General features: G+C 41.7%; 2 protein-coding genes across 2 annotated transcripts in view; one reads left to right on the top strand and one right to left on the bottom strand.

The window, feature by feature from the left end:
• The window catches only part of IQGAP2 (IQ motif containing GTPase activating protein 2), a 316,582-nt gene that overhangs the window by 222,228 nt on the left and 67,178 nt on the right, over positions 1 to 27,176 (top strand). Inside the window, exons 13-15 of the mRNA XM_055435889.2 lie at positions 3,352 to 3,515; positions 19,624 to 19,714; positions 24,384 to 24,551. Of these exons, the coding sequence (XP_055291864.2) occupies positions 3,352 to 3,515; positions 19,624 to 19,714; positions 24,384 to 24,551 (423 nt within the window). The remainder of the gene's footprint in view (positions 1 to 3,351; positions 3,516 to 19,623; positions 19,715 to 24,383; positions 24,552 to 27,176) is intronic.
• F2RL2 (coagulation factor II thrombin receptor like 2) lies at positions 6,977 to 15,403 on the bottom strand. Its single transcript, XM_055435890.2, has 2 exons — positions 15,152 to 15,403; positions 6,977 to 9,622 (listed from the first exon to the last, which is right to left on the bottom strand). Exons 1-2 carry the CDS (start codon positions 15,384 to 15,386, stop codon positions 8,550 to 8,552), a joined length of 1,308 nt encoding a protein of 435 aa, XP_055291865.2. The 5' UTR covers positions 15,387 to 15,403; the 3' UTR covers positions 6,977 to 8,549.

Raw genomic sequence — 27,176 nt, forward strand, 5'->3', positions numbered from 1 at the left:
CTGCAAGGAGATCCAACCAGTCCATTCTAAAGGAGATCAGTCCTGGGTGTTCATTGGAAGGACTGATGCTAAAGCTGAAACTCCAATACTTTGGCCACCTCATGCGACGATTTGACTCACTGGAAAAGACTCTGATGCTGGGAAGGATTGGGAGCGGGAGGAGAAGGGGACGACAGAGAATGAGATGACTGGATGGCATCACCGACTCGATAGACATGAGTTTAAGTGAACTCTGGGAGTTGGTGATGGACAGGGACTCGATAGACATGAGTTTAAGTGAACTCTGGGAGTTGGTGATGGACAGGGAGGCCTAGCATGCTGTGATTCATGGGGTTGCAAAGAGTCGGTCATGACTGAGCGACTGAACTGAACTGAGCTAATGGTGGTTTTATATATTTAAAAAGTTGTGCCACCATCACTAGTGTCTAAATTCAGAACATTTTCATTACCCCAGAATGAAACTTTGTACCCACTAGCAGTCACTCCCTTTTCCTTATCCTCCCATGCCCTGGCAACGACCAATTACTTTGTTTCTGTGAATTTTCCTGTTCCAGGCATTTCGTATAAAGAGAATCATGGACCATGGGGCCTTTTGTGTCTGGCCTCTTTTAGCATAAGGTTTTCAAGGTCCGTCTGTGTTGAATCATGTATCATCATACTTCATATGACTTTCCAGGTCAAGTAATACTGTATTCTGTGGGTATGCATTTTGTTGATCCAGTTATCAGTTGATGAGTATTTGGGTTGTTTCTACTTTTTAGCTCTTGTAAATATTGCTTCTATAAACATTCATGTGTAAGTTTTTGTGTGGCCATAAGGTTTCAGTTCCCTTGAGTATATATCTAGCCGTGGAACTACTGGATCCTATGGAAGCTGTATGTTTAATATGTTAGTGAACTGCCTGTTTACCGAGGTGACTGCTGTTCTCCATTCCCACCGCCAGTTTCACCCCATCCTCATAACTCTTGTTATTGTTTGTCTTTGTCAATATAGCCATCCTAGTGGTTACAAAGTGGTATTTTGTTGTGATTTGCATTTGCATTTTCCTAATAACTAGTGATACTGAGCATCTTTTCATGTGCTTATTTGCCATTTGTATATTTAAAGAAATACCTGATCAAGTCCTTTACCTGTTTTAAATTGGGTTTTCTTTTTTATTGTTGAATTATAATTCTTTATATATTTGATATTCTTGTGTATCAGGTACCTAAGGTTTCTCATCAGATACAGAACTTGTAGGTATTTATTCCTATTCTGTAGATTATTCACTTTCTTTGATGGTGTCCTTGGAAGCATAACAGGTTTAATTATTTTTTATTGAATTATAGTTGACATACAAATTATATAAGTTACAGATGTTTATTGTTTACATGTTACAGATGTTTAATATATCGATTCACAATTTTTAGAGGTTACATTCCATTTATAGTTACTTTAGAAGATTGGCCACATTGCCTGTGTTGTACAGTATATCCTTGTGGCTTATTTTATACATAATGGAATGGTGTGTATCTCTTAAAGGTTTAATTTTTACAACGTCCCTTTGTTCCTTTTGTTTATGTTTTTGGTGTTTATAGGTCAGAAGTAATGCCTGACATAAGGCCACAAAGATTTACTCTTACTTCTCTTCTAAGAGATTAAAAATTTATAGTTTAAGCTTTTATGTCTAGATCTGTATTCCTTATTGAGTTAATTTTTGTGTGTGATGCAATGAAGGGAGTCCAACTTCATTCTTATGCAGAGGACATTCAGTTGTCTGTGCCCATTTGTTTTGAAGACTTATTTACCTGTTGCATTGTCTTGGTCAGATATCAGTTGACTATAGATGTAAGGGTTTATTTCTGAACTCTAAATTCTGTCCCGTTAACCAATGGATTTATGTTTATATCAGTACCATGCAGTTTTAATTGTAGCTTTGTAGTAAATTTGAAATTAGAAAGAGTCCTCCTATTCTGTTTTTTTTCCCCCAGCATTACATTGGTTATTTCTTGACCCCTTGCATTTCCATATGAATTTTAGAGTTAAAAAAAGGCAGCTGGAATTTTGATAGGGGTTGCATTGAATCTGTAGACCAATTTGGAGAGCACTGCCATCTTAGTAGTATTAAGTCTTTTGATCCATGAACGTGGGATAATTTTCCCTTTATTTTGGTCATCTTTTTTTTCCAATGGTCTTTCATAATTTTCAGTATATGTCTCATCCTTGTTTTAAATTTATTCCTAAGTGTTTATTCTATTTGTCATCTATTTGTATTGTGGAATTTTTCCTTAATCTCATTTTCGGATTGCACATTGCAATTGTAGAAAGATATAATTGGAAGGAAAGTTATGACCAACCTAGATAGTATATTAAAGAGCAGAGACATTACTTTGCCAACAAAGGTTCGTCTAGTCAAGGCTATGGTTTTTCCAGTGGTCATGTATGGATGTGAGAGTTGGACTGTGAAGAAAGCTGAGCGCTGAAGAATTGATGCTTTTGAACTGTGGTGCTGGAGAAGACTCTTGAGAGTCCCTTGAACTGCAAGGAGATCCAACCAGTCCATTCTAAAGGAGATCAATCCTGGGTGTTCATTGGAAGGACTGATGCTGAAGCTGAAACTCCAATACTTTGGCCACCTCACGGGACGAGTTGACTCACTGGAAAAGACTCTGATGCTGGGAAGGATTGGGGGCGGGAGGAGAAGGGGACGACAGAGAATGAGATGGCTGGATGGCATCACCGACTTGATGGACATGAGTTTGCGTGAACTCCGGGAGTTGGTGATGGACAGGGAGGCCTGGCGTGCTGTGATTCATGGGGTCGCAAAGAGTCGGACACAACTGAGCGACTGAACTGAACTGAACATTGACCTACTATGTAACCTTGTGTGCTGTGCTTAGTTGCTCAGTCATATCTGACTTTTTGTGACCCTATGGAGCCTGTCAGGCTCCTCTGTCCTTGAGATTCTCCAGGCCAGAAGACTGTAGTGGGTTGCATGCCCTGCTCCAGGGGATCTTCTCAACCCAGGGATCAAACCCAGGTCTCCCACACTGCAGGCAGATTCTTTTCCATCTGAGCCACCAGGGAAGCCCAAGAATACTGGAGTGGGTAGCCCATCCCTTCTCCAGGGGAATCTTCCCGACCTAGGAATCAAACTGGGGTCTCCTGCATTGCAGATGGATTCTTTACCTGCTGAGCTACCGGGAAAGCCCATGTAAGCCTTTGCTGTAGTTGTTTATTAGCTCTTGCAGTTTGTATGTATATGTGTGGTCTTCCCAGCCCCACTTTCTAACTCGATCTTTGCTATAGGTGATTCAAGAAAACTTATGATGTACTGTGGCTTAAAAGGAATTCTTTTTCTTCATTTTCTAGGAGTTGTAGCTGTGGGATACATCAATGAAGCCATTGATGAAGGGGATCCTTTGAAAACTTTAGATAGCCTTCTATTACCCACTGCTAAGATTAGAGATGTGGATCCTGACTTTGCCCGGCACTACCAGGATGTTTTATACCAGGCTAAAACACAGAAATACATGGTAAGTCTTAGTAGGTGTGTTTTTTAAGTTTATTTATTGTTAGTTGTCTATTTTTTATATAGTAGTGTGCATATTTTAATCCCAAAGGACCTACTATATAGCATGGGGAACTTTGCTCAATGTCTTGTAAATCTATAATGGAAAAGAATATATATATATATATATATATATATATATAATTTCAACTCTGTTTAGATAATAGGTATGTTTCTTTTAAATTTACAGACCAGTTTGGGGAGAGAGGGGAAGGGGGGAATCCAAGGGACACACGATACCATTCAAATGGTCTGTCCTTGTCCTCAAGAGGCTTAGAAACTTCTGAGACAGAGGGCATTCCCACATAAAATCCATAGCAGTGGAGGTGAGTACGGTGGCCAAGTGTCAAAACGAGGAATGCTCAGAGTGACTCGGAGATGGTTGGGGGTACTATGGGCTGGAATCCTAAGATAGGCTGGTGTGGAGGTAGATCAGGGGCAGCTCCTGAAGGGTAAGGATGAATTGGTTTGATGGGTGGGAGCAGGATGATGCAAACAGGTAATGGCAGGGCTGCATGGGCACCAGCTTGGTTTGTTCTAGGCACAGGAGGAAACTGACCCAGCCAGGTCCCACTGCAGAGCAGAGGGTTTCATCTGGCCGCAGAGCTCACACTGTGGTTGTGAGATAGCCGGTAGATACTGGCCACCCTGGAAGAACTGGGTGGACAGGAAGAACTGTCTCCCAGTGCTCCCTGGGACTTAGCCACTTGTGGCTGCTGTTTAGTAGCATGGAGTGAACAGGATTTACATTGTTTTATTTTTTCACTTTTATTGAATTTCTGTTTTTTTATAGTATGTGTATGTATAAGCGTATAGCATTTGACATGCAGCATGTCACCCAAAAAAAGAGCATACCTATGCAAAAAAAAAGTAGGGAGAGAGAGACTCAAGCCAGGCCTTGTGTGCCCTCATCCCAGCAGGGAGAGCAGACCCTGTCAGTGAGGAGGACTGGGCTGCCCCCTGCTGTCCCTACCTATATAGCTGTGGCTGTAGCTCGTGACACAGCATTGGACGCTAAAGTTATTAGTTTTGAGGACAGACAGGAACCATTTAGATCTTGGCTTTGCCACCGATTAGCTAGGGATTTTATTCAAGTCACTAAAATTCTTTATGCTTTGGTTTTCACATATGTAAAATTAAAATTATAGTACCTACCTTATAGGATTATGGTGAGGCTTAAATGATTACATAATGTAGTAAATGAATAATATACATTAGCACATAATTCCCTATTAACACATAATTACATTGATTATAATGTATGTATGTATAAGTGTATAGCATTTGACATGGAGCATGTCACCCCAAAAAGGGGTTTATGAAATGTAGCTAGTGTTATTGTGGGCTCCTCTAGCTGCCATGCAGGCCAGCGGATGGTGAGTTGATTTCTCTGTCACAAGGTCTTCACTAGACTCAAGGCCTGCTCTGGTCGCAAATTGGGATCTTCTGCATACAAAGCAGAGGTAGACCTGGGTTTCTCTGCTGACACCACATGGGGGGGTTGTCTTTGAGGTGAGACTGACTCCACAGACCTTTTATAGGCCAGCAGTGGACTTCCGCTCCTGATCACCCCAATCTCAGGACTTTAGGTCAAGGTGCAATTCCACAGCACCTCTTCAAAACACTCAGAAGCCTCCCTGGTGTCTATGCGCCACCACCTCTCTGTGGGGTCTCCCTCCTAAGTATGAAGTGAAAGTCACTCAGTCGTGTCTGACTCTTTGCAACCCCATGGACTATACAGTGCATGGAATTCTCCAGGCCAGAATACTGGAGTGGGTAGCCTTTCCCTTCTCCAGGGGATCTTCCCAACCCAGGGATCGAACCAAGGTCTCCCTCATTGTAGACAGATTCTTTGCCAGCTGAAGCCCAAGAATACTGGAGTGGGTAGCCTATCTCTTCTTCAGGGGACCTTCCCGACCCAGGAATTAAACCGAGGACTCCTACATTGCAGGCGGATTCTTTACCAAGTGAGCTACCAGGGAAGCCCTCCTAAGTGTGAAAACGGTGCTCTAATAGTGTAATTAGAGCCCTGAATATGAGCCTAGGAATCTGAGCTAGAGCCCAGGCATTAAACCACTATTGACCTATAAAATTTGGAGAAGGAAATGGCAACCCACTCCTGTGTTCTTGCCTTGAGAATCCCAGGGATGGGGGAGCCTGGTGGGCTGCTGTCTATGGGGTTGCACAGAGTCGGACACGACTGAAGCAACTTAGCAGCAGCAGCAGACCTATAAAATTAGAAGCTTGAAGTACAATATATTGCCATTAACTGAGAGATTAAAGGGCTTCACTGGTGGCTCAGACGTAAAGCATCTGCCTGCAATGCAGGAGACCAAGGTTCAATCCCTGGGTCGGGAAGATCCCCTGGAGGAGGAAATAGCAACCCACTTCAGTATTCTTGCCTAGAGAATCCCATGGACAATAGAGCCTCATGGGCTACAGTCCACAGGGTCACAAAGAGTCAGACTGAAGTGCCTGAGCACAAGAGATGATGAAACACTACAGCCCCAAGTGATGAGTCTGATTTGGTCAAGTTGCCATCTTTAAACACATTTCTCTTTCTCTGCTCCTTCATTTTGACACGTTGTTTTCTCAGCACATTCTCTTTCCCTGGGGAAAAAAGAAACCTGATTCTGTTATTTAGTGGGGGTCTCTGTCTTTGAACCTCTGCTGTTTTGATACCTGTAAATTTTCAGTTGTGTTTATGAAGCTGTTTCTGTGCCTTACTTTCCAGAAGTCTAGCCTTAGAAAATAAAAGAGGAAAGTTACATTACTGGTATTGTCAGTATGAGGTACAGCTTGTGCCAAAGTATATAGTCATTAAGAGTCAAAATGGATGACATCTTAGTAGAATGCTCAGTTTTATCAAAGATTGAGGACAGTGATGTAAGTTGATGAGAATTCTTGGTCCTCGATAACAGTATTTCAGGCATAACCTTGCATACACACCAGATTTCTTCCATTTCTTGAGGGAAAGACTGGGAAGTTGGCCTGGCATATGTTTGCAGAGAGCACACTGGAGGCAGTGAATTGTCAGCTATTTTTAAGTTGAAGCCTTTTCTTGAGAATTTTGGGAGGCATATGAATTATACACCTTTAAATGAGTAAAAGTTCTCGTTTACTGCATAAAATTAAGTATGCTTTTAACAAGTGAATAGTGTTGAATTTTTTTTTCTGTAGGTAAAACTGTATTACAGTTCATTATTTTGCAGTTTGCAGAAGGCAATTTGCAGAAAGCAGTTCCTTCCATTGGGGTTTTTGTCATCTAGAAACTTATTTTAGTTTTTTTTTTTTGCTTGCTTTAGTGTTCATCTTATTTTTCCTCTTCATGTAGCCACACAGACAGTGTAAATGTTCTTTGTGTGCATTTTTGTATTTTTTGTAGTCTTAAGTCCAAGGAAATAGGAAACTCTGCATACTCCCAAATAGGCATTTAAAATGTCTTTTATTGTTTTGATGGTCACTACAAAGTGTACAGTTAATTAACATTCCTACAAATTTGAAAATTCATCTCACAGTCCTTTATGCCCTTAACCACTAATAATCACCTTCTGTCTGATCTCTAAACTGAGGGAAAGATTATCACAAAATATCATTTTCCCATAAAAACTATGTTTAAGGACAAAAATAATAGAGCCATTATTTTAAACTTATAAATGACATCTTGAATATATTCTTAGCTTTCTTTTTTTTTTTCTTTTTTGATGTGGCAAACCAGAAATAATATACCCTGTCATATGGAATACCTTGCCTTCTCAGTATGAATTTAATTGACTTTCATGCTGTTTAGGTGCCTTAGGATTTTATTATTTCATTCATTCAACCACAGGATGTGCAAAGCATGGAGCCTTGGCCCACAGACCCTGGGAAGACTTGGGCCTGGCATTATTACTAGAAACTTAGAGAAGGGAGAGGACAAGCCCCTTCTCTACTGCATATGGTAGTTAGTAAGTGCTTATGGAATTAACATTTGTATACAAGTGAGCTCTCTAAAGTGCCGTAATAAAAATACAAAAAAGTTTTTTGAAGGTTCAGATGAGGAAAATGAACTTCTGGATAGAGAGTCAGGGAAGAGTGGCCCTTTGAGGACTTCGAGAGATGGAAAGAATTAAGGCAAACATATTAGAAATAGCTTTCCAGTGAGAGGCAGGGGCAGAATGAGGAGAAGTGTGGATTACAGCAAAGGGAGAAGCTCAGCCAGTGCTTATATCCCATGCATGTTTTTTGGTAGATAAAATTAGCGTCAGTCCTGAATGCTAATCTAAATCTTTATAATTTATTCCAAAGCAGTGAGTGGTCAATGGAGGTTTCTGAACTGGGAGATTTGAGTGATATATTCAAACTGGCATTTGGGGAAGATTAATCATGGCAACCCACTCCAGTATTCTTGCCTGGGAAATCCCGTGGACAGAGGAGTGTGGCAGGCTATAGTTCATGAGATAACAGAAGAGTCAGACGTGACTTAGTGACTAAACAACAACAAATCTAGCAGTGGCCTGAGAAGTGGAGGACAGGCTGGCAGTGATGAGAACGGTTAGAAGGCAGAAGTGGGCCTGGATAACAGATGTACTGAGAGATACTATGCACACAGAGTCAGCTGATGAGGCAGCTGTCAGCCAGAGAGCTGAAGGAGGCAGAAGAATTAAAACTGACACCAGATACTAAAAGCAGAGATCTTAACCGCCCCGCCCCTGCTGCACCCTTGCTCCCTGTTCCATCCTCAACCTTCTAGTCAACTAAAGTAGAAACCTCTTAGAAGTAGGGAAGACGGATATTTCAAGAGCTTGAAGTACCAGTCGGGCAGATGTGTCAGTTGCCTTGAAGAGAGTAGAGATATCTCTTCTCCTGCATTGACACTTTTTTAAAAAAGCTAGGGCATATGTAATGCTTTATTTTGAAGCATTGTTTTCTAGGAGCTCAAAAATGGAGCTGGAGAATAGAGCTCTATGCATATGTTACTTCAAGAATGTATCTTTTCACAAATAGCCTCCCTTGTTCTCTAAGATGATTTCACCATTGTAAGGTAAGCAGTAGAGTGATCTGTGATTTTTGACATAAGAAAATAAAGGAATGGATCTAGGCAACTATTCAAGCTACCGAGGCACAAAGCTATGAGATAGACAAAGTATAAGGCATCGGTGTTGCTGTAGTAGTAGTTTGCATGGTGAATAATAAGGATGATATTGCTTGGAGCAAAGCAAATGGTAAAAATCACAAGAGTGAGGAGACTCGCCTTAATGTAGTACAACCACCTACGATCTTTTGCATTAAGTGTCCAAATGATGGCTGTGTAGCAGTAGATAATGACCAGAAATGGAATTAAGAATCCAAAGAATGCCAAGGAGATGAAGTAGTAGAGCTGGAAGGGCGACGAGGACTCACATGTGTTGTGGACATCATGGCAGGTGGTGATGTCTTGCTGGACAAGATAGTACTCCTGCTTCAGAATGAAAAACGGCAGCATGTATAAGAAAACCGTTATCCACACCAGTCCACATGTTAGCAAGGCATAGGTGCGCTTGGGCAGTCCCCGGTAAGTGAAAGGGTGAACAATGGCTAAGTAGCGGTTGATACTGATGCAGGCGAGGAGCAGAATGGAGCAATACATGTTGCCGTAGAAGATGACCATGGTGGCCCGGCACATGACCTCGCCAAATACCCAGTTGTTCCCATTGAGATGGTAAGCTATTCTAAAGGGCAGTGTAACACAAAACAGAAAGTCTGCAACGGCCAGGTTGGTGTAGAAGATGGTCATACGGATGGTTCTGGTCCTGAAGAAGAGCATCCACAGGGTCACCGCGTTGGCCGGCATACCTACTGCAAACGCCAGGATGTAGATGGCAGGTATCAATTTGGTACTTAAAGGGCTGCTCAGGTACCCCATGGTAGCATTATTCACATGGAGATTTGAATCAAGTTCTTCAGGGCACTTCATTTTTACAGTTTTGGTGGTTTCTGTCCAACCTTCTATGGCAGAAAGGGGGAACTCTTCAAAAGAATTTTGGGGAGCTCCGCGGAAGGTCTTAATACGTAAAATTGGCTTTGCCAAGTTGTCTGAATCATACTCCATGCCTATAATTGAAAAGAAGTATTAACATGTGATTCATCACTGAGGGATAGCAATAAAACTAGATTTCTTATGCTGCATAATTTCTGTGACGGTAGAATTTAGGATCCTTTTTATTTTAAACAGTCATTATGGATCAGGTAATCAACAGGAAAGCATTTAATGTATATCATATGCCCCAGCAGCATGCTAACCCATGCAGGAACCCAAACTAGATGACAACTCTTTGTATGTAAGAAATTACAATACTATAAGAGGAAACAAAAATAGCACTTTAAAGCATTATAGGCTAATGTCATATTGATTATAAACTGTATAGGCATTCAGACAGTATTTAATAGATTTAGATGTTGGGGCAAAATGTCAAGCAAAAGATGGACATGAACAAAGATTAAGCGAGGTACATAAAGGGATGGAATTTAATAGAAGAATAAGAATCTGGTAGGCGGAGAAGGCAATGGCAAGCCACTCCAGTACTGTTGCCTAGAAAATCCCATGGATGGAGGAGCCTGGTAGGCTGCAGTCCGTGGGGTCGCTAAGGGTCGGACACGACTGAGCGACTTCACTTTCACTTTTCAGTTTCCACTTTCACACATTGGAGAAGGAAATGGCAACCCACTCCAGTGTTCTTGCCTGGAGAATCCCAGGGACGGGGGAGCCTGGTGGGCTTCCGTCTGTGGGGTCACACAGAGTCGGACACGACTGAAGTGACTTAGCAGCAGCAGCAGCAGGTGATGAATGACCATGGGCATTGTGTAGGCTGACGTGGCATCTGGGAATATCAGATAAGTTGATTTAGCAAATGTTTATTGCATGTTTATATGCCAGTGAAGCACAGTTTTAAATCGATACCAATTCAATTCTCACACTGATGGAGAAGATGCACAAAAACATTCTTATGCAAATAAGGTACATCTGGCAGGTGAAGTTGAAAGAGTAGCTTACAGCCAAATCTCTGAAGGGCCCCTAAACTCCTAAGAAATCACGCGCCCATTCACAGATGCTGAGGTTGTATGCAGACAAAACTGTGGACAGAGTGATAGCCACTGAGGTAGACAGCTCTTAGTATAATACCCATGCTGCTGCTGCTGCTGCTGAGGCGCTCTAGCCGTGTCCGACTCTGCGCGACCCCATAGACGGAAGCCCACCAGGCTCCCCCGTCCCTGGGATTCTCCAGGCAAGAACACTGGAGTGGGTTGCCATTTCCTTCTCCAATGTGTGAAAGTGAAAAGTGAAAGTGAAGTCGCTCAGTCGTGTCCGACCCTTAGCGACCCCACGGACTGCAGCCCACCAGGCTCCTCCGTCCATGGGGTTGTCCAAGCAAGAGTAGCATGATGGCTCCCCAAAGATTCCATGCACTCATGCCTGGAACAGGCAAATATGTTACCTTCTGTGGCAAAAGGGACTTTTGTGGATGTGCTTCAGGATTTTGAGATGGAATGAGTACCCTGGATTGGCCAGTGGGCCAGATGTAGTCATGAGATTACAACATAAGATCCTTATGAAAGGGAGAGGCAAGAGGGCCAAAGTTGGAGATCCTAGAAAAGGCTCTGCTGCCAGCTTTGAAGGTTGAGAAAGAGCCATGAGCCAAGGAACGCATGTGCTTCGAGAGAGCAACTACAGCAAGAAGAGCCTCCCTGCTGACACCTTGATTTCAGGACTCGTGACTTTCAGAAATATACTAAATCCTGTGTTTTAATTTTGTGGAAATTTATTACAGTAGTAATAGAAAACTAATATAACCGTGATTTGACTTGTGTTTAAGGTCACTTTGATGACAGTGTAGAGAAAAGGCTAAGAGGATAAGAAATGAGAAGCAAAGGGATCTGATTTGGAGCCTTCGTTGTTGTTGTTGAGTCGCTAAATCGTGTCCGACTCTTTGCGACACCATGGACTGCAGCACACCAGGCTCTTCTGTCCTTCACTGTCTCCCCGAGTTTGCTCTGATTCATGTCCATTGAGTTAGTGATGCTATCTAACCATCTCTCAATCCTCTGTTGTCCCCTTCTCCTCCTGCCTTCATTCTTGCCCAGCATCAGGGTCTTTTCCAGTGAGTCAGCTCTTCGTGTCAGGTGAGCAGTATTGGCACTTCAGCTTCAGCATCAATTCCTCCATTGAATATTCAGGGTTGATTTATTTCAAGATTAAATGGTTTGGTCTCCTTGCAGTCCAAGAGAGCCTCAAGAGTCTTCTGCACACATGCAAACTCACTTGCTTCAGTTGTGTCTGACTCTCTGCAACCCTATGCACTATAACCCACCAGGCTTCTCTGTCCCTGGGATTCTCCAGGCAAGAATACTGGAGTGGGTTGGCATGCCTTCCTCCAGGGATCTTCCCAACCCAGGGATCGAACCCACGTTTCTTATGTCTCCTGCATTGGCAGGTGGGTTCTTTACCACTAGCACCACCTGGGAAGCCCCGAGAGTCTCCTCCAGCACCAGAGTTCAAAAGCATCAGTTTTTTAGCACTAAGCCTTCTTCACGGTCCAACTCTCACATCTGTACATGACTACTAGAAAAACCATAGCCTTGACTATATGGACCTTTGTCGTCAAAGTGATGTCTTTGCTTTTTAATATGCTGTCTAGATTTGGAGACTACTGTAATCATTTCAGCTCAAGTTGGTGGGTTACAGAGCTGGAGTAATGCCAGTGGAGAAGTGAACGTGAACACATGAGGTAATGGAGGCTCAAAGGGACTTAGCATCTGGAGATGGTGCAAAGGAAGCAGGAAGCAAACATGACTGGGAGGTTTGTCTTCTGGGCAACATGGGAGGAGAGGCAGATGGAGCATGGCGCAAGGCAGGGGGCAGAGGGTGCTACACAGGGAGAAGCTAAGATCTCAGTTTTGAATACTGAGTTCGAATTGCTGGTGCAATATTAGAATGCGAGTGTGCCGTGACAGGTTAGACTTAAATATGGAATCCAGAATTTCAGGAGCCCACATGAGAGGTATGGGCCTTTTAGTCTGGGTAGAGACAGCACTTTGATTTTGTGCTTCAATGTTCTATAGGGAGAGATGTGAGAAGAAATAATCCAAAGGCAGAATTGAGGGGGAATGCCAGATTTCAAGAGGGGAGGAGAGGAGGAAATTGATGATTCAAGAAGTTGGAAATGAAGAAAAGAAAAAGAGTATTAAAACAAATTACATACAACAAATATTTGTCACTTAGTTGGCACATTGATACTAATAATCTTAATTCTTGAAAGAGCAATTTTAAAAACAAAATAAACCTTAACACTCAAACCTGCTTTTCATTATGTAATTTTCCATAAATTAATCCTTGACGTGCAGAGAAAGTAGATTCTCTCACATTTCTAACGTTACCTTAAGACGGGCTTTTATGCCGAATATAAACCTAATACTTATATCGATTTAAAATTCCTTACTCTGCCAGTTACCTCTTTTCATATGAGCTCTGAATTCCTACATGTTGAATCCTGGAGGTTAGTTAGTGTTTAGCAACCTGGCTCTCCTTCTATTCTAAAGCTGGTTTCTATTCCAGCTTTAATCTCTACCCTCGGGTGAAATTGAAGTCTCTCTCATAACCTTGAGATCACAAAAACTGAATTTGGGGTGTAAGCAGAGGGTGTCCTTGTAAGGGAAGAAAGATTAAAGGAAAGAAAAATTGGGGAAGTGGCTTTCTTTGATGCCTGTGTGTAGAAGTGAACTTAGAAGGCATGCTGTGTGCCACTTGAGTACAGCCACTCAAATCCTTCTGCTCACTTGGGCATTTTAGAAAATTCTTGCATCTGACATCACCCAAAGAGAAGGGCCTTTTCAGGCAGGCACAGAGCTAGAAAATGGAGGCTGAAAACATGCTGCACGAGTTACATCCCTTCAAGATCTGGTAAGAGAGCTGTTGAAACCCAGCGTTTGTCTGTTTTCGAGAATTCCAGTGATTGAGCAAGACATCACGCCTGAAAACCTGCTGAACAGTGACTCGATCAACAAGCCTTGATTCCATTTCCATGAGAATTCTGGCTCTGATCCAGCTCAAAGAAGTCTTTTACTCCTTAGAGCCTGGTTTTCCTTAAGAACTAATGCTTGTTAAATTATGTGTGTATTTTGTTTTCATTTATTTGAGTGTTTTATACAGGTTCATCTGACGTGATGTCCCTGATATGTGTTTCAACCTGAGAAAAGGCTTTAGAGAGGGACTGACCCGCAGGGAAGAGACTTCAGCCGCTAAACAGGGGGCGGTCTTCCTCTCTGTTTCTTCCCAACCCCTATTGACGAGAACAAGTTCACCGCCTTTCACTTTGCTGCCTTTTATTTTTTTATAAAACTTTTAAACTGAAGTATAGTTAAAATGCAGTGCTGTGTTAGTTTCAAGTGTATAGTGAAGTGATTCAGCTTTATGCGTATCAGGTATGTAATACGCATGTATTCTCTTTCCGATTCTTTTCACTTAAGGTTGTTATAAGACACTGAGTACAGTTGCCTGTGCTGTGCAGTAGGCCCTTGTTGCTTGTTGTTACCTGCTTTATATATAATGTGAATATGTTAATCTCAGATCCTCACTTGTCTCCCCTACCTCGTGATCTCCTTACTTTGTCACCCTTTAAATTCCCCCCTTTTCACGTCCAGCAACCCCCACCGGCACCTTGAAGGAACCCCCTCTGCACACTTCTTTTCTTTTGCTCTTCTGATTTTGGCTCATCCACTCCCAGAAAGAGCACTCCCTTACCTGTAACTCCCACACAAGCAACTGCTCCCCACTGCTTCTCTCCACGCTGTCCTGAGACCACCTCAGCGACTCCAGCTGTCAGTGTAGGCAGCATTCCTTTATAGAGCCTTGGAGTGTTTTTGTATAACTTTTATTTTCCCTGTTCACTGTCATTTACTCCCAACAGCTCTCTGGCTCCTAAAATGTCCACTGGAGAATGGAACCCCGACAGTAAGGAGGTTGTGGATACCCCTGTCCCAGGTTGATCTAGAGCAAGCAGGAAGTTTCAGGCTAACATTGTACTGAGTGAAACAGAAAATACATACTTCTTTTGGGAAATGCTAATTCATTAGCATCAGTGATTATTGAAAGCAGACCAACCACTCTGTCTTTCAGGGAGTGTTCTTGTTTTCCTCATTTGTGGCTCACCAGGGACGGGGGAGCCTGGTGGGCTGCCATCTGTGGGGTCGCACAGAGTCGGACACGACTGAAGCGACTTAGCAGCAGCAGCAGGAGCTATTAACGTGGGATTTCTTTAATCTCTTTTAAAAAATGTTATTCTTTGCCATATCAGAGGAAATGCTTAGAAAAACTTTTAAAGAAAATTGATTCTTGATTTAGTTGTAGATCTCTCCTGTCTTGACTGTGCCACAGATTTTTAAATATGAGCACAGAACAGTCTTGAACAAGATGGGAATAGTGAACAAACTACATCTCTTAACGTCCATGACTCCCCCTTTTAACAACTAAGATTCCACTCTGCCTTTGGGGGTTCAGTTTGTGTGAAATGTAAAACAGATTAGATTCAATTGACTCTTGGAACACAAAGTAGCAATCCCACCGGACATCATAAGAAAAGAGCTTACCGCTTTGACAGGAAACAGGCGACAGAAGCAGTCCTCCAACAGCTGCAAAGAGGACGGCTCTCATCTTGATCCGAGCCCCCTCTCTCAAATGTGCAAGATTAGGGTGTGGGGTTTCGCCTCGGCTCCATGTACCGGCACCCTGGTTCTCTCTGTAGAACGGGGTTCTGCTGTGCTGTGTGGACAGGAAGCTCGCCCGCGTCCTCTGCAGGGAAAGGGTGTGACAGCACTTGTGCATGACTCAGACTGAGCCTCTGAGCATGTTCCTTATCCGTGGAGAAAGTCGTGTAACTCCTCCCACCACTCACAGGCCATTCTGGGCAGAAGCTGTAGTTCCTACCCTGTGTATTTATGTGCATGGAATGAATGCAGATAAGGGCAGTCCTTAACAGACGTAAGCTGGAGACAGATGCTTAGCAGCAGTTAAATTTAAATCTGTTCCTTATCTCATTTTTACCCACTTTAAAAATAAAGTTCCAGGGTGCCCTTTCTACCTGGTAACTGAGCTGTCAGAAATTATCCTCTTCCTTTTCCTTTCGAATCTTGTTAGGTTCATTATGTGATTGTAAACTAAATGAATCACGGAAAGCAGGGTTGTTTTTAAGACATTAAAGTTGTTCGAGTGCTTGATTACTTTGGAAATTCTCCTTCATGTCACATTGGTCTGAATCTGTCATCAGTGCTTGGCCGAAGCTTGGTTTCATTGTGTTTTGTTTTGCCATAGGTCATCACATTCTGAGCCATTCAATAATTCTATAGGGTCAGAGAAGTAGGGGTCTCCCCAAAAGAACACTACTTGATTAAACTAAAATCATAGCACAACATTAAGATGCAGAGGACTCCCTTTATCCAACGGATATTGGTGAGCAGGTTTACCAGAAACATTTTTTTCTCAACTGCTGTAAAATATATATAGCATAAAATTTGCCATCTTAACCACTGTTAAGTGTACAGCTCAGTAATGTTAAGCACATTCACGTTGTTGTTTCACAAATAAGCTTTTATGTATAGTTATATTCTGGAGGATATAATTTAATATGTAGTTAAAGAAACTGCATTGATTTTCCTGTAGCTAACAACACCTAAACACTAATCTAGACAGCCCAATAGCTTGTTGACTATAAAAATGCAGCAAGAATCAGAAAAATGCAAATTTCATGAGACTTAAGGATACAGAATAAGGTGGGAGGAAACTGATCTGTATGAACTTTTCACATCTTATCACACCAAGAGCTTTACAATCAAAAGTCAGTGTTTAACATGTATATTCGTTCCGTTCAGTTGCTCAGTCGTGTCCGACTCTCTGTGACCCCGTGGACTGTAGCCTACCAGGCTTCTCCGTCCATGGGATTCTCCAGGCAAGAATACTGGAGTGGGTTACTGTTTCCTTCTCCAGGGGATCTTCCCGACCCAGGGATTGAACCCGGGTCTCCCGCATTGGAGGCAGACGCTTTAACCTCTGAGCCACCAGGGAAGCCCCCGTAACATGTATATTACCATGTGTGAAATAGATCGCCAGACCAGGTTTAATGCATGACACAGGGTGCTCAGGGCTGGTGCACTGGGATGACCCTGAGGAATGGGATGGGGAGGGAGGTGGGAGGGGGGTTCAGTATGGGGGACACATGTACATCCATGGCTGATTCATGTCAATGTATGGCAAAATCCACTACAATAGTGTAAAGTAATTGGCCTCCAATTAAAATAAATTAATTTTTTTTAAGTCAATGCTTAATACTTCAGCCAAATAATATGCAATTACCTGGTAACACAGTACAAACTGAGGTAGGTTTTAAATGATTTACAATTTTCTAGGGCTGCCATCTCTGGGGTCGCACAGAGTCGGACATGACTGAAGTGACTTAGCAGCAGCAGCAGCAGGAATCCTCTAAATTCAGGAATTTATTACTTGATTTTCAGATGGCCTACTTTCTGTTGACTTTTCCATCTGTAACTCGTATATTGAACCTGGCTTTTTAGCTGGAAGTAGAGACTTGAACAGGCTTCCCTGTTAGCTCATTTGGTAAAGAATCCGCCTGCAATGCAGGAGACCCCAGTTCAATTCCTGGGTCAGGAAGATCCCCTGGAGAAGGGATAGTCTACCCACTCAGTTTTCTTGGGCTTCCCTGGTGGCTCAGATGGTAAAGAATCCGCCTGCAATGTGGGAGACCTGGGTTCTATCCCTGGGTTGGGAAGACCCCCTGAAGGAGGGCATGGCAACCCACTCCAGTATTCTTGCCTGGAGAATCCCCATGGACAGAGGAGCCTGGTGGGCTACAGTCCATGGGGTCACAACACAACTGAGTGACTAAGCACAGCACAGCATACCGACTTGGCCGTCCTATAAATACCCTGTTTCCAGTCTTCCAGTGATCAATTGAAAGGAAGACCTTACACTGGTAGGCTTCGGTTTTTACTCTTGGCTTTGCATTAAACTCTAGCAGCCCTTCGCTGAAGTGGGTCATGATTTAAACTGTTGACTTAGATTATTTTGATTTACAAAGTCTCTCTTGGGTTTAGCTTATAAAACTAATACCTTCAGCTTTGAAATGGATTGTAACTTTCTTCTCATCTGAATAAAAGTTTGTGTGGTGCATCTTCTACAGTAGTGAGTTATGAAGAAATTTGGTAAATACCCTTCAGAGGAAAAAAAAAATAATCTGAGAAAGACAGAAATGAACTTGTGTGGAGCTTAGTTTTTAGGCTGTACCTGGGGGAGTGGTTGGGTTCTCTTCAGCTTGGAAGCGGAGGAAAAATACTTTCTGTTCCCCTATCCCTTCCTCTTCCAGTTCTCAACTTCCCGTCTTGCTTCCTGTTTGAACCTTCCACGGCCATCCTCCCAAAAGATGGAAAGTCTTATTAGCTGCTGGTTCCCACGTGGCAGATCCAGCTAGAGGTGACTGTGGAGGCAGGAATCAAGCCTCCATCCATGGTCTTCCTTAATCTGGGGTTACAGGACGAAACAGCAGATATTCTGTCTCATCTTCAGAGCACTTTCCCCATGTATCTGTTAGGCTCTGAGGGAGATAGAGGTGAAGCCTCCAAAGGCTCTGGTGCATGTTAGTTCTCCTTCTACCCCCGTCCTTCTTGAGTCCTAAATGATGGAGCTGCTTCTGCCTGGCTCCAGTGGACCACCCTCTGTTCATCACAGTCTTTCTTTAGGCTATCGCATAAGTAGGCAGAGATTCCCAGGTTTTTAAAATGCAATGTCTCATCTTCTCTAAAATACTTAATTTCTACCAATAATAAAATTTACTTGTAATCTTAGACAAGCTTATATGAAATGCAGTTGCTATCTGGAAGCCTTCTTTAATTACATTGTATGCTGGCACTGCCTTTGGAGTAAAATCAGAATCGTCCCTTAAAAGTAAAAATGAGTAAAGGTAATTCAATACCTTTCTACTGCTGCTTCCACTTCCTTTCTGAAGCTATCCTTAACCACTTGGTCTTTTCTCCCCCTGCATCTCAACGCTCCTAATACAAATTCATCTCTTCTTGGCTATTTCTAAACTATCTATCGTTAATATTGCTCTGATCACATTGTATTATAGTTTTTTATTTTTCATTACAGTTGATTACAGGATATTAAATGTAGTTTCCTGTGCTATACAGTAGGGCCTTGCTGTTGATCCGGTAATTATAATTTTTGATGCACCTGCCTCTTCTGCTAAACCATTAGCTCTTTAAGGGCCATCACCATGTTTCTATTTGAATACGTTAGTTCTTATTTTTGTCATTGTGTGTGATAAAATCCACATATCATTTTTTCCCAAAAATTGAAAGTGCTCCTGTGGCCCCCTGAGCCACCTTGGGAGCCGTAATTACTGAGTGATTGGGGGAGAGAATATTTGATTGACCGAGGTAGTCAGAGAAGGCTTTTTTGGAAGAGGTGGCATTTAAATTAAGGCCTGAATGATAAGAAAAAACCAACGCCACACACCTGGGGTGGAACGATGGGATCTGAAGGAGGCTGGTGTGAAGGTCAGGAATAGTGAATAGACAAGGGGGAGACAAAAACAGAGGGATGAGCAGGACCAGATCCTTAGATGCCCACAGCCTGTGGGAAGGGAGTGTTTTTCCTTCAAACTGCTGGAGAGAACCTCTGAAGGAGTTTCGCAGAGGAATGATGTGATGAGATGTCCTTTTTGGGAAGGGTCACCCGGTTCTTTGTAGGGGGCCACTGGAGTTGAAGCTGACATGGAAACAACAAAAGCAAGTAGGAGATCGATGCAGCTGTCAAGTGGGAGATGGTGGAGAGGGGTGGATTGGACTAAAGGGGTGGTTGTGCAGAGGGTAAAAGTGGTCCCATTTGGAGTCTGTTTCATCAGTAGCTTGTACAGTGTGTGGCCATGCTGGGTTGTTGCTAAATAAGAGTTTGTGGAAATTTTAATAAAGTGGCTCCTAAAAGACCATTGTTAATTCTGTTTCATCATCATTCACTGTTTTTTTCTTTTATTCTGTGACCACATTCTCAGGACCCTCAAAGTGCTTCTAAAATTCTTTGGCTGGATGAGATACAGCATGCTGTCAACGAGGCCAACAAGGACATAAACAAAGCAAAGCAATGTAAGCCCTCCCCGCCTCCTGCTGCCGCAGCTCCGTGCTTACATCTGGCTATCCCCCTGAACTTCTGTTTTCATTCCTAATTTTTAAAGAGTGTGCCATTTTTAATTTCTGAAAAGATACGAACTCTCACCTATTTTAATTCTTGACTTAATATTTATACAAAAATAAGACTGATTGGTTGCACTGGTTTTCACAGTTAAGTACTATTTCCAGCAAAATCTGAAGTTGTAGCTGAACCAAGTCCAGAAAGCAGAAAATAATTTCTCAACTCTTAAATTTATATCAAGTCCTTTTTTATCTTGATCCTTAGAAAGACCAACCTGCTTAATAAATGCCTGTCCTCCCTTCCGTGCCTTCCACTGTAATAGCATTTTTCAAAGAAACAGAACTCTATATTTTTTTTCCTATGGAAAAAAAAACTACATATGTAGCCGTGTAGTTTCTCTGGAAAGCAAGTATCTAGTACTGTCTGACTATCTCTACATGCATATATATGGAAAAATAAAGAGAGATTTCATTTAAGAAATAGGCTTATGTAATTGTGGAGAGGCTGGAAAGTCCAAAATCTGTCAGGCAGTCTGGCAGAGGCCAGGGGACAGCACTTAATCACCAAAGACAAGTGGTTGTGGTTAGTATAATGTTAATAGATAGCAGAGTCAAAGCAATAATTAGAAAAATCTGACACAGAGACCTATGGAATTTGCTAATTGATTGTGGTATTCCTAGAAGCGAAATAGACAGTCTACTAAATTCTTACTTGATTTGTACAAGTGGAAGAAGAGTTCTAGGCCAGGTGCGTGGAAGTATAACTTGAATCATAAACAGCAAGTCATGGTCCCTCCATCAGTTCCCAGACTTGAGCCATTCACAGACCCAGAAGCCCTTGAATGAAGGAGGGACTGGGTTCCCTTGGGAAAGAAGCCTGCTGCGTTACCAACATGTTACGCCCTACTGTGGTGACTGTGCTGGAGGGAAGGACACAACCAGACTTTGCAGAGATCACTGGACACTGGCTCTGAACTGACCCTCATTCCAGGAGACCTGAAACTTCACTGTGGTCCGCCAACCAGGAGATGGCCTTATGGAGGTCAGGTGATCAGTGGAGTGTTGCTCAGGCTCATCTCACAGTGGGTTTAGTGGGTGCTGAAACCCACCCTAGGGTTATTTCCCCAAGTCCAAAATGCATAATTGGAATAGACATACTGAGCAATTGCCAGACCCCCCACTTTGGCTCCCAAATAATAGTTTGTGTTTTTTATAAGCATCTATTTTCTTCGAGGATAATAAGAAAACTCACATGGCGATTGGGGTGAAATGCTAACACTCCCCATGTATAAATAACCTATGTAAATTAAAATAAGATTCCTAAAATTGTAGTTCATTAACCTGTCCATTCATGACATAATTAAAATCTGTCCTGTTGTATCAGGTCATAGAATGCTTTTGAGATGCCTAGTCTTGCTGCAGAAGATATGCTTTGAAATGGCGCAGGCATTTGTGAGGAACATCTGGTTTTTATTTCCTTAGCCTGAAAAATATGTGTATTTCTCCAACCTGAACTCTTACATCCTTAGGATCTTTGAAGTCTCTCCGTTCAAACATTCTAATCCTTAAGAAAAAATAAAATTAAGCTGTGTACACAAGAGATTTAAATTTATATATTAAACTGAAGGCATCTGTAGTTTGAAAAATACACTTTTAAGAAATTATATTGTCATCAAGACACTCAAATAGACTAAAAAGTTTATAGTTTTTCTCCTGGAGATCAAACCAGTTTCAGTTCGGTTCAGTTCAGTCGCTCAGTCGTGTCCGACTCTTTGCAACCCCGTGAATCACAGCACACCAGGCCTCCCTGTCCATCACCAACTCCCGGAGTTCACTCAAACTCATGTCCATCGAGTCGGTGATGCCATCCAGCCATCTCATCCTCTGTCATCCCCTTCTCCTCCTGCCCCCCAATCCCTCCCAGCATCAGAGTCTTTTCCAATGAGTCAATTCGTCGCATGAGGTGGACAAAGTATTGGAGTTTGAGCTTTAGCATCAGCCCTTCCAATGAACACCCAAACCAGTTTAGAAGTTATTTTATTCCCTTTTTTAATGTTGTTCTTATACTTGGCTTACAAAACTGCCTATATCCTTACGCTGAGATGAGAATTTTCCAGTGTTTTCAACAAGGAATTTAATCTTACTTTTAAAAGCATTCTTCATCCTTTGTATGAAGACTTGAAAACAAATTCTAGTCATATGTTGCAATTATCAGACCCACTCCCAGATAATTTGTTGGCCCGTATGTTTGACCACAGGCAAGATTTGAAAGGGCACAGTAACTCAAGACTCCTTGCTTTTGGCCCGCTGTCCATTTTCACTGGAGCATCTTGCTTTCTTCAAGTAGGTTTGTCTCTACTTTTGACTCCTTAAAGCAACGTCATTCAGCCGTTACCCATGATTGTACCCTAAGGAGTCTTTCTAGACTTTTCCCCCATGGTGCTCTTTACAATGAAATTTCAGAACCACTAATATATACCTGCTTATGTGCCACATGGAGACATGTGCTTTTATATATAAAGTTTTGTTTTGTTTTTTTACTTTCTCTTCCTAAGAACCAGTTTTTACCCTCCTGGGGTTTATATTGCCTATCTTGAGAATGCATGCCTTAGAGAAGCCCTTCTGGCATATGGATTAAGACATAAATATATTTTTGGATCTTAGGAGGTTTGGAGGAGGTTTCTTCATTTGTTCCATAGCAGAAACATACCTGACTTTCTGGATATTGTTTATGTGTCATTCTCAGCTCTCTAGAACTTAATTGCAACCCATAGCTTAAGAAAAAAAGCAATCAAAATAGATGTCTCAAAGCCTGAGCACAGAACTGATTTTTGTCAACTCAGTGGAGACCTCGTGGACAGCTGCTTTGAGTCTGTTTATTCTTATCTTAGGCATAAGGCTTACCTGTTGGTTTTGTCTCTACCCAACTCGGAAGCTATGATTTACCAAGAAGTTAGGTGCTTTGGCTGCCCTATGCAGGCATTCAGACAGGAACAAGAAGTGATAACTGACAGTGGTGTTAGAGGAAAACTAAGAGGAGGAGTTTGGGACCATTTATTGCAGGAGCAAAGTAGCCCAACACCTCCATAGTCTTTGAAAATATCACAATATAATTTTGATGCCATAAAGAATTCTTCTGGCAGCTCTCAGCAAACATTAAGCACCAAAAATGTACCATGGACTGTGGGTAAAATGATGAGCACAACTGTTCTGTTAGATTTTTCCCCAGGGCTTTAGTTTTCATGGAGCAGGATTCTGTTAAGATGAAGGTTGGTACCTAAAGAAGTCAGCTTCAGTCATCTAGAAGATTAACCCATGGACCCACTGCTTGTACATCAGTACATGTACTTGAAAGAAATGTATGCCTTCATAATACCCATCTTTTAAGGCAAATAGCATTTCACTGGGTTTGATAAAGCTTTTCGACATAATTCATGTGAGGATCCTTTGTCATTTCCTTGTTCTTTCCTCTTCTCTGAGACCACAGACTTCTCAAATGCCAGGACTGCATTTTTCTCCTACTAAGCTTTCCTGGAGAAGAGGAAAGGGAGCAGCTTCCCCATTCCCCTTAACTTCTGTATCTGAAAGGACCCACCACTGTAGCTTTTGTTCAGCAACAACTGGAGTTGGCCACCGGAAGTCTTTACCCTTCGTGTGCTCCTCCAGGTTGTATGATTGGACTTGTAGGTGTCAGAAGTCACAGTTTTTGCCTACCACATCAGCCTTCACAGTTCTATGCACATCTGAATGTAATTTGGTGACAGCAGTACAGCATTTAGCATTTGTATGGCAGAGTTTGACATGCCTGTTTAAAAAGAAAAAAAAACATCTTTCTCCTCTCTCTTCATCAAGATGTTGTTTCATCTACAAAGTATTTTAACCTGGTTTCTTCCTTTTTTTTTTGTTCTACGTTTCTAACTCAGTACATTTGCAGGTTGTGAAGACAGTAGGTCCATTGGTGGGGCCAGAATATTCTTACATAAAGTAGATGGTAAACAATTCACCACGTTATCTTTCTTTAAGCAACCAAGAGTCGAATGTGGTTTTATTTATGAGGAGAGGCAGACATTTGAAATGGGATAATGTGCTTGCTAGGTCTAAATTGGTTCCAGAATTAAGTTTCTGGACTCCACTGCACATATCCACCAGCTGTGCCCATTGCCTTTCTAAAACAGTCATTCAGGTTGCTAAGGACAATGTTGAAAGTATACTTGCGCTGTACCAGAGAATGTCAGGATCTCTGTGGCTTAGATACCGTTTCACTTATTCTAGTATAAATACATGTTTTCGTAAAGCTTGTTCTCGAATACTGATTAATGACCCGCATAAGGACTGCACATCCACTGTCAACATATGTCCACCCTGTGTCCCAGATCACCGCAGTGGGCAGAACCTAGTGCCTTGAGATCATGCAGGAGTAATAAGGAAATACTGCTCCTGTGGATTTTATTCCTCTTACAACCTAAACAGTTGATGACTGTCGCGAATGTTTGCAGTATATTCTCTCAAAGGGTAAACAGGTTTAATACCAGTGCATTCCTAAAAGGTTGACTTATATCTTTGCATGCCTCTAGGGTGAGTAGAAGAGAATTATTAACACAAACATTTCTTTTTCATTACCCAGGGGTTACACTGGTCATTGATGTTAATCAGTTTTTGGAGAAGGAGAAGCAAAGTGATATTTTGTCTGTTTTGAAGCCTGCCGTTGGTAATAGAAATGATGTAATCCCTGAATGTGCTGACAGGTACCATGATGCCCTGGCGAAAGCAAAAGAGCAAAAATCTAGAAGTGGTAAGCTTCTTCATTGTTTAGCACAAATAGCGCTTCAAATATGATGACTTCTGTGGTATTGTGTTATCTTAGTTTTGAGACAAATAGTTGCTTTCAAATGAATATTTCTGAATGTTTGTCATCTCTGGCAAAGGAAATTTTTTAATGTTTCTTTTCCTTTTTTGTCTTTTGGAAATCTTTGATTAACTTGGTGGCTGTGGTGGGTGCCATATACTTGAGAAAATACAGTATTAAAAGGAGATTTTACTTACTATCAGTTTTGCCATTGAGCCATCCTTCTAGTGGTACGAACTCATTTTTACACTAATATATCTCTCCATCCTTTTTGAAACAAATGATACATTATTGTACATTTATTAATGTACATTAATACATTATTAAATAGAAGTAAAGAGTAATCTTGAAAGTATAAAATGAAATGCAGCAAATTGGTCTCTGTTAACCTTGGCATATACTTATGTCTATTCAATTCATGAAATATTAGCTCTGGAAACTGTTTTAGATCATGAGTTTAGGAATCATTTTTCAGATTTAGAAAATCACATTGATGGCATTTTGGACAGAGGGAGAAAATGACAAACCCAATGAGACTAATTTTTGGCAGAGGTAGCCCATCATCTCTTTAGTATGATAGATTTTTGTTGAGCACTTGCTGTGTCCTGCTGTCAGGGATTAAGGTGTCTCCTGACTCAGGTTGATGTTTATTTGTACCACACATACACAGTGCTTTTCATCTTTAGAAAATTGCTTTGACAATATATAGCCTTAGAAATGGAACTTAAAGGAAAGAAACAAAACTTTTTTTAATTCACTGGAAGTCTGTCCAGAAGTACCCTATGTGCTTATAATTAGCCTGATGTGCTTCTAACTGGGGAATTCTACCCTGTGATTCAGAACACTTTCTGATGGTGCGTGGGAATGGGGCTCCTGGCTGTCACTCTTGCCTGGCGTCTGGTCACCCGAGCCTCTCTCTGTTCCCTCACGTCTCCTCCTCAGTTACCATGGAGCCCTGCCTCACTGTTTATGAGGACAGACTTGCACGACTGTGTTTATGCAGGGGGTGATTTTCTTAGAGATGACTCATCATAATTTCAAATCCTTGGCCCAAACTTAGTTTTGTCTTCTCTTCCCTAAACTTGCCTACTCCTTTTCCCAACTGCCATGTTCTGATCAGCAGAGAAAAAAAAAAGTCCCCAGATAGCCGATTTAGAAACCTAGGAGGTACCTTAGATTCATTTTTTCTGGAAAAAAAGGAGTTGGGACTTTTTAGAGATTATCCTGAAGCCATAGATGGATTTGAGGCATATGCCATCTTAATACTAAGTCTTCTGATCCGTGTACCATGGTACGTCTTTGCTTTTAATTAGGTCTTTAATTCTTTCAGCCATGTTTTGTAGTATTCAGTGTATAGGGCTTGTGTTACTTTACTTGAATTAATTCCTACTGTATTTTATTATTTTTTATTTCATTGTAAATATTTTATTAATTTAATTTTGGGGTTGTTTGTTGCTAACATATATAAATACAATTAAATTTTTTATTCAGATATAATTCACATACCATAAAATTTACTCTCTTAAAGTGTGCAATTCAGAAGTTCATTCATGTTGTAGCATGTATCATTTCCTCATTTCTTTTATGGCTGATAATATTCTGTTGTATGAATATCCCACATTTTGTTTATTCATTCATCAGTGGATAGAATTTGGATTTTTTTCTTCCAGTTTTGGCTATCCTAAGTAACCTTATGTGAACATTTGTATGCAAGCTTTTATGTGGACATAATTTCATAAAATAAATTTTTTATATTGATTTTGTATCCTGAAACCTTTATTCTAATAGCTTTTAAGATTCCTCAGGCTGCCACCTATTTTTATAAATTTTTATTGTAATCCAGCCACACTCATTAATTTGTATGTTCTTGTCTCTGGCTGCCTTAATGATACAGTGAGAGTCAAGCAGTTGTATGAGGGACCTATAACACCCAAGATGGAAATTACTCTCTGGCTCTTTACAGAAAAAGGTCACCAACTTCTCTTCCCAGAGGAAGAGGAGAAGCTTTCTAGGGAATTCAAGACTAACTTTCATTTTCAATAGAGCTGTGAACGTTGTTTGAGGGTGTGAACAGGATGATTTATTCTTACCTCTTTTACCTCTGGTTCTAGGCTGTCTGTTTTTCCCCAAACTAAATTGTTCTCTCTTACGTAGATCACTTAACCTTAGAGCTCAGCTTAGGTCTTACGTGGGTATGATTTTGTCTCAAAGACATCTAGAAGCATGCTTCCGTATAGAACGCAACTCACCTCTTAGCTCACTGGAGTCTTCCTCTGTTGTGCTTCCTTAAAGGCCCGTAACTAGTCTTTTCCCTCAGTTAACAAACAACTATGTGCATGCATGCAAAGTCACTTCAGTCATGTCCGACTCATTGCGACCCTGTTGACTATAGCCCACCAGGCTTCTCTGTTCATGGGATTCTCCAGGAAAGAATACTGGAGTGTGTTTCCATGCCCTCCTTCGGGGGATCTTCCCGACCCAGGGGTCAAACCCACTTCTGTTACATCTTCTGCATTGGCAGGCAGATTCTTGACCACTAGTGCCACCTGAGAAGCCCCAACAAACCAGCTA

This window comes from Moschus berezovskii, chromosome 9 (assembly GCF_049115385.1).
Source record: "Moschus berezovskii isolate FMDL1 chromosome 9, NW_MosBer_1.0, whole genome shotgun sequence".
NCBI lineage: Eukaryota > Metazoa > Chordata > Mammalia > Artiodactyla > Moschidae > Moschus > Moschus berezovskii.